An 8,276-nucleotide genomic window follows, 5' to 3' on the forward strand; every position below is an offset into this window, starting at 1 on the left:
CACCGTGTCTCTGTTCTCTTCCAGTTCCACTGTTGCTCAGCCGTCTGAGATGCCCCCATCTCCTCTGGTGTGGGAGTGACGGTGGAAGATAATGTACTACTGAAGATGTTATGTAGCTCTCCACTGGAGTCTGGGATTTGCAATTCTGGAGGTTAATCATGCTTGTACTGTAATTTTACTAATGAAGTTTTAAATTAACAACCACTACTTGTATGATAGGAATAATATTTAGAAATGTTACTAGACTTTTAATCTTGTAAAGTGGTTGTGCTTTTAGAAAAAATATTTTACCCAGAGTTGCACATGTTTTATGAATTTAGTGCAGCTGTTATGGCTCACCTCAGAACAAAAGAGAATTGAACCAAATTTGGGAGTTTGGGGTTTTTGTGTTTGTTTTTTCTTTTTTAAAAATATGAAGTGAGATTGTTCACACACACACGCAAAGGACAGTCATACATTTTGATATTTGAGCCATTCCTGAAAATTGAGGGTTTTCTAAAACAAAAGAATCTAGAAACCTTGCCTGCGACCAATCATGGAGCCACGTGAGCTGATCGTGGCTGCACCTGGGGGGTGGGGGAGGGGGGCATGCCACCTAATGATCAAGCCCTATAATTAGCTTCTCATTAGAGCCGTGACGGTGATGTGTGCTGTCTAAAATCCAATGTTGTGGGTAGAGAGAATGAGTTTGTGACTAGGAGAGACTAAACTTTTGTTTTCCTTACCCAGTATAAATATATATATATATATTTAATCTATTTTTATTAGAAGTTTTTCTGCTCTTTCTTACATAAAAGAATCCCCAAGCATGCATCGTTCATGTGTGTAAATAATTCATTTCTGGGCTAATTTCAAAAGAATCCCAACATTGCTGTATAGAGAGAGAACTAGCTTGCACATTTTAGGTCTGTGAAATTTTGTGAGACTTTTCCTGCACTGGACAGTAAAAAAAAATAAAGATAAAAACAAATTTAAAAAAATTTTTAAGCCACAAAAAAAGGCACATAGGGAATTATGTCAAATGTGTTTGTGTCCTTAGGCAAAGCTGTGGGAGTCTTGAAATGTCACAGTAGTAAATAACTTATTACTTTTTGACAAATTCTTTTTTCTGTTGGAACACTGAATCCTTCTGTGCATATGTATATATGAATACAAATTGAAGGCCTCTACCTCCTGGAGTTATACAACTTGGCTTGTTTACCTCCACATGCTGATGATGACTATTTTTTTTTTTTAAGTTCAATGTGGAGACTTGAAACTTGAATGTCCCTTCCAACTTTTATATTAAAAATAAAAAGACAAGAAAATTGAAGATCGTTTTTCACCTGTACAAGGAATACTAATGGATCGTCTTAAAATTGGTCTAGGAAAAACCTTGGTGTGTGTTATGGACAATTAACTGTTAAAGTTATTGTAAGTTATCTGTATTTAGCAGAGTATTTTCATCTTGAGTGATCTGAGCTGAATTTGAAGACTATTAGTAAGTTATGTTTGGAAGTTTTAACTTCAATGAAGTAATTATTTGCTGTGAAAGAAACAAACATTGAATTACTAAACAAAGATGGTGCAATATCTTTGTTTTCTTTTTACGAGGCTCCTGAGAATCAACCCAACTGAAGCATTTCAATTCACTTGAATGAGAAACGTGTTTAGTATCAAAAGAGCCCAAGAAGACACTGGTGTGAAAGGTACAATCTCAGAGGTTGGTCAATTACCGTGGCACACTTACTGGTCACTTTGTACAATGTAGATTTGAAGTACAGTGGTGAAAACATTAAATGTGACATTTGAAAAAGATGTGTCAGCCGTTTTATTTCCTTTATTTTCTCTTCAGTATAACTCGCAGCCCGCATTTGCAAAGTTTTGAGACATTACCTATTTATATTTCCATTTCAATTTTTGAGGAAATTAGTTGAGTTTTTTTTTAACCTTCTCAGAGACTTTAGATTGCCAAAAACATAACTGAAAACTTATTAACTGATTTCAGAGATACTATTTATATGTAATTTGAACCTTAGAGTCAATCTAATCCAGTGGTTTTTGAACTTTTCTTAATCCTATTTTCTTGTGAAATCAAACTCCAATATAGTAGAGTCCATTATATTAAACAAACAAAAGTGGACTGCTCCAAAGCAGCAGACTGCTCAGGGGGCTTAACCTCTCCCTCCACTTCCTTTCTGCCTCCTGTCCCTGGCATCCCAGTGGTACTTCTGGCTAAAGAAGAAGTCTCAGCTGGGTGGTGATGTGATCAAGACTCAATGCCAGACTGCCTGTCTGGTACCAGCCTATGGTGTTAGTTAGACTGCCTAACTTCAGAATACTTCCCCTGAGGCTGGATACGGCAAGAATACGCTTGGGGTTGTAGATACCATGTGTACTTCTTCATAGGTAAGTATTAGAGAAAACTTGTTTGAGCTATTCCCACTAAAACCTGTTCATCTAACCAGGGGGGTTGTGCCTTATTCTTTAATTTAAAATTGTTGGTAATTGCAAAAATGTGCAGTGTGTACAGCCAGTAGTCAGTATGGACAGAAAGTCAGGGCTGGAAGCAGCTGCAGTTTGTTTGCAATTTAAGTTATAAGAAGCTGGAATATGAAGATAATCTCTTGAGCTAGCTCATAAGATTTGGATTTTCTTTTTCTGTATGCTAAGTAATTTTAAATATTATATTAAAATATATTAAAGAATAGGATGCATAACTTGCATGGGTTTTAAATTAAGACGGCTTGCGGTGTGGGCTGTTGTCTAGACAGCACAGCAGTAAGTGGACACGTTTAGTGTCTTCCCTGCAATGACTCTTCCACCTCTCCTTCCTCAGATCTTTCCTTGGCTTCTGAAACACAACTCTTTTTTCCTCTTAGGGGCCACAACTCTCCCTTACAGGCTCCTTCCTTTATCCTAACGTGTTGTGTTCTCTGGGCTAGGGATCAGTCCTGGGTTTTCATCCTAAACTCAAAGGTTCTTGACTTGGTCACTTGGTAGAATCACCTGAAGAACTTTCAGAAATTTCACGGCTGCACTCCAGAATCTGGAGGCGAGGTCAGGCATCAGTTTGTTGTAGTTTGGTTCTGTCTAAGTCCTTCCAGTGTGCAGCCAAGATCCATTGCTGGACACACTCTCCTTGTGACCTCATCTACCCTCCTGCCTTCGTTGACTGCAAGAGAATGACCCCAAATCTTATCTCTATACCCAGATTCTTTTAGGTAGCTACTAGAAATTTCTACTTGGGTATCTCATAGGCCCTCACCCATGTCAAAAATGAAATTAAGGGACTTCCCTGGAAGTCCAATGGCTAAGATCCCAATGCAGGGGGGCTTGGGTTCAGTCCCTGGTCAGGGAACTGTATCCCACATGCCACAACTAAGATGCAGTGCAGCCAAATAAGTTATTTATTTCTTATTGCCCCATTAGCTCTTTTTCCCACTTCCTTGACTAGCAAAATAGTTGAGGCTTAACAAGCTAGGGCCATCCTGAGCACTTCATGAGGAATTGTGGAAGGGAAGCGACTTGCTTGGGGGCAAGGGGGTCAGAGTCGTGCCCTGAGTCAGCCTATTCACATTCAGGAGGACCACTGCCAAGGGAGGGCCCCTGACAGCGCAGCAGCAGGCCTTTCTTTTTTGGCAGGTGAGATGGAAGTGGATGACTCCAGTTACCGTCCTCTGTCTGCTCCCTACCCCTCAACCCTGGGCTTCACCATCCACCCACTTAAGCCCAAAATTAGAGTCGTCCTCACTCCCCTCTCAGCTCCAGAATTCATGCACATTTTGCATTCCATTCTTTGATATAGTTTTATCTCTGTTTTAAATGACACGCCATTAAGGAAAAAAACAGTAAAAAATTCCAGTGAATGAGCTAGATGCTGTTCAGTCTTGTTTTCCATTTTGGGGCCAGGGCTGAACTGAAGGGACTGATGCTACTCACTGATTTAGCACCCAGTCTTTGTCTCTCAGGTTTAAAATATTTTGAGAATCAAACACCTAAGCGATAACATTTTCTTGTGACCTTTGCCAGTGAGTGAACAATGCCCAGATACTTGGAAAGAAGTGGTAAATGACGTTTTCAGGTTGCTGTTGGTAGAATGTTTAACACAGAAATCTTCTTGCTAAGAGTTCAGTGTTTATCTTAAGCAGCCGACCTAACAGATTCAGTGTTCAGCCTCCTGCTGTCTCAGGGAAATACTCAAAGATCTCTAAGTAATAAAAATGGGTTTATTTTTACTTATGTTTTGATAGTACTCATTTTCACAGCTCTTCATCGCCACAGCCAACTGTTTTATCCATTTCTTAATTATAGCAATTACACTTTTTTTTTAATGAGTGGCTTTACCTTAGAGTTTCTGAGAATGCTTATCCTTGAGAAGAAAAATCTTAATAAAGACAATATTGTGATTTCTTTTTAAAAACTATATTGTGGGGGCTTCCCTGGTGAATCAGTGGTAAAGAATCTGCCTGCTACTGCAGGAGACACAGGTTTTGATCCCTGGTCCGGGAGGATCCCACATGCCCCAGAGCAGCTAAGCCCATGAGTCACAACTACTGGAGCCTGTGCACCTAGAACCCGTGCTCCACAACAGGAGAAGCAACAGCAATGAGAAGCCTGCCCACCGCAACTAGAGGAGCCTCTGCTTGCCTCCTGTCCTGTGCCTGCCCTGTCCTGTCCACTGGACTGCTGTGGAAGGTTGTTCCACATGAATACAGAGCTAAAGCTTTTAATTTGAGCCACTTCCTTATTATGAAAGCAAACAATGAGTAACTTGAATTTATTACCTCTTATCTATAGTTTTATTTCTTTGTCATGACTTTTCCATGAAGAAAAATAACTCAAGGTAGAACCAACTAACCAATTTCCCCCAGATAAGCCACTGCTCTTATGTGTAGTAGTAGTAATACAGAATTTCTAAATCATTTTTCACTTTACTGCACGTGTTTTAAAAGCAAAATATTCAAAACACATTTTAAAAAACTAACCGTTTTTTTCCATCCGGGAGTTGATGGTGGACAGGGAGGCCTGGCGTGCTGGGATTCATGGGGTCGCCAAGAGTTGGACACACGACATCCTACAGATTGCAAATAAAGACCAGTAGAATGACCAGATAATTAACACCCATGCTTTTCCATCTAACTATCAAGAATCAGGTTAAGCTGAGTTTTGCAACTGGTCCTGTTCAGACCTTATTAAGTGCAGCAAAAATATTTGAACTTTTGTTTCAAGCAATGTAGATATTTACAAACAACTATACAGAAAACGTGGAGGTTCCTTAAGAAACTATAAATAGTTACCATATGATTCAGCAATCCCAATCCTGGGCATACAGCCAGAAAAGACAAAAGCTCTAATTCACACAGATACAAGCACCCCAGTGTTCACAGCAGCTCTGTTTACAACAGCCAAGACATGGAAGCAACCTAAGTGGCCGTCAGATGAACGGATAAAGAAGATGTGCATATGCACAATGGGAAATTACTCAGAAGTGAAATGCCATTCGCAGCAACGTGGATGGACCTGCAGGTTAGCATACAGTGAAGTCAGAAACAAATACGGTATCACTCATATGTAGAATCTGACAAAAAGCACAAATGTACAAAACACCGACACGGTAAGGAGAATGGGGGGAGGGATAAATTGGGAGTGAGCTATGAATAGATGTACATTACCATAGAACAAAAGATTTACTGTACTACACGGAACTATATTCAATATGTTCTAATAAACCATATATATGGATGCATGTATATAACTGAGTCACTTTGCTGTACACCTGAAACACTATTATAAATCAGCTATACATCACCAACAATAAAAAATTACATAAACACCCAGGATTTCTTGATGATATAACATTAAATAAATAGCTGAGCTTACAGAAAGGGGCGATTCTTTAAAGACCTAAAAGATCACGAGCCACTACTTCCCTAAGGCCTTTTGCCAACTGGTGAAAATAACAGCTAACACTAATAGTTAGTGTTTATTGACTGATTACTATATGCCAGACCAGGCAATGGCACCCCACTCCAGTCCTCTTGCCTGGAAAATCCCATGGACGGGGGAGCCTGGTGGGCTGCAGTCCATGGGGTCGCTAAGAGTCGGACACGACTGAGCAACTTCACTTTCACTTTCCACTTTCATGCACTGGAGAAGGAAATGGCAAACCACTCCAGTGTTCTTTCCTGGAGAATCCCAGGGACTGGGGAACCTAGTGGGCTGCCCTCTACAGGGTCGCACAGAGTCGGACACGACTGAAGCGACTTAGCAGCAGCAGCAGACCCTGCTCCAAGTACTTTACAACAACCCTGTAACATGGGTACTATTAGCTCTATCTTTCAGAGAAAGACAAAAAGAAGTCAAAATCTTGGCTAATAACAGCTACAAGGAAGACAACATAAGTGGCCTTGAGCAAGATACGGAATTAAAACAGGCTCCCACAAGTAGTTGAGACGTTAACAGGGCTTTACCTTCAGTAAGAGCTCTGTCGGGGGAAAAAATAATCCTACCTGCCACAGTGAAATGTGTCTGTTACAGCCTCAGCTTCTGGTGGGGAAAAAGTCCTCCACATAAATTTAAACCACAAATGTGCCCTTACATGTCATCAGATTTATGCTGCCATCAAGGCTTAGGAAACTCAAATCAAGATATTAACCTAAAATGCCCTCAGTTGGTAGTGCCCTGGGGTGTCTGGCAAAAGCAAACACAGATGCTCTTTTGAGGGAAATGCATCCTTAACTCGGGCTGCAGAGATTCTCATAGACAGAGCCCACCCAAACAGGAACTCACAACCCAAATTACAAAGCACAGAGAAATAAGCCACTATACGTAAGAGCGTCCCCAGTGGCTCAGCTGGTGAAGAATCCACCTCGAATGCGGGTTCAATCCCTGGGTTGGGAAGATTCCCTGAAGGAAGGCATGGCAACCCACTCGAATATTCTTGCCTGGAGAACCCCCGTGGACAGAGAAGTCTGGCGGGCCTACATCCATGGGGTGGCAAAGAGTCAGACACAAGTGAGCTACTGAGCACAGCATGACTAAACACATTCATAAGAGACAATTACAGCCCAAGCACTTCAGATACTGGAAGTACTGGATGCAGAATACAAACTGATTATGCCTGAAGAATATCTAGAGGGTTTCCCTGGTGACTCAGTGGTAAGGAATCCGCATGCCAATGCAGGGACACGGGTTTGATCTCTGATCTGGGAAGACCCTACATGCCACGGAGTGACTAAGCCTGTACACCACGACTACTGGGCATGCGCGCTAGAGCCGGGGAGCCGCAGCTGCTGAAGGCCACGCCCTAGAGCCTGCGCTCTGCAGCAAGAGAAGCCACAGTTAGAAGTCCACGCACTGAAACTAGGGAGGAGCCTCCACCTGCCACAACGAGAGAAGCCCACCCAGCAATGAAGACCCAGTACAGCCAAAATTAAATTTAAAACAAAGTCCTAATGAGGCGAGTGAGCCTAGAGCCTATTGTACAGAGTGACGTTAAGTCAGAAAGAGAAAAATATATATTAACGCATATAGGCAGAATCTAGAAAGATGGTACTGATGAACCTATTGGCAGGACAGCAATGGAGAAGAGACTTGTGGACACAGTGGGGGAAGGACGGATTGAGAGAACAGTGTGGAAACATACACATCACGGTATGTAAAATAGACAGCCAGTGGGAATTTGCTACCTGACACAGGGGGCTCAAATCAGGTACTCTGACAACCTAGAGCGGTGGGATGGGGTGGGGGGTCGGAGGGAGGGGACATATGTATACCTATGGCTGATTCACGTTGATGTAGGTAGGGCAGAAGCAAACACAATATTGTAAAGCAATTATCCTCCAATTAAAAATAGATTAAAAAAATTTTTAATGAAGGTATCCAAAAGTCAATCAAGGACTAAAATCACTGAAATATCACCAGGCAAATCTGAAAGGAAATCAACTCACACAGATGAAAAATAAAGTCATTGAAAGTAAAAACAAACAGCAGATTGAACACAATGAAAGGAAAACTAAAACTTGTAAAAATTTACCCAGTATACACTGCCTCATATACAGCAGAAATAACAAAAATACACAGAAAATAATAAAAGATATTGACACGAGGGGTAGAGTGAAAAAGGTCTATATAAAATTAGAGTTCCAAAGATAAAAGGATGCAAGAGGGGCAATATTAAATAATAGCTGAAATTGTCTTACATTTGATCATAGTCAGGAATCACTGAATTTAGGAAGCACAGCAAATCATAAGCAGCATAGACAGTTCATGGCAGCTCTATTGACAACAGCAAG

The 8,276-nt window shown here is 41.1% G+C and overlaps 1 protein-coding gene across 4 annotated transcripts in view; it reads left to right on the forward strand.

Annotated features, from left to right (window-relative positions):
• Positions 1 to 1,795, forward strand: part of NLK (nemo like kinase) — a 129,320-nt gene extending 127,525 nt beyond the window's left edge. For 3 of the 4 annotated variants that reach the window (XM_042256563.2, XM_042256564.2, XM_060395288.1), the window contains one exon: positions 25 to 1,795. In XM_042256563.2, coding sequence (XP_042112497.1) covers positions 25 to 79 — 55 coding nt within the window. In that variant the 3' untranslated portion in view covers positions 80 to 1,795. The remainder of the gene's footprint in view (positions 1 to 24) is intronic. The other variant, XR_006061357.2, reaches the window with a different exon arrangement.
• The last annotated feature ends 6,481 nt before the right edge of the window (positions 1,796 to 8,276 follow it).

This window comes from Ovis aries, chromosome 11 (assembly GCF_016772045.2).
Source record: "Ovis aries strain OAR_USU_Benz2616 breed Rambouillet chromosome 11, ARS-UI_Ramb_v3.0, whole genome shotgun sequence".
Lineage (NCBI taxonomy): Eukaryota > Metazoa > Chordata > Mammalia > Artiodactyla > Bovidae > Ovis > Ovis aries.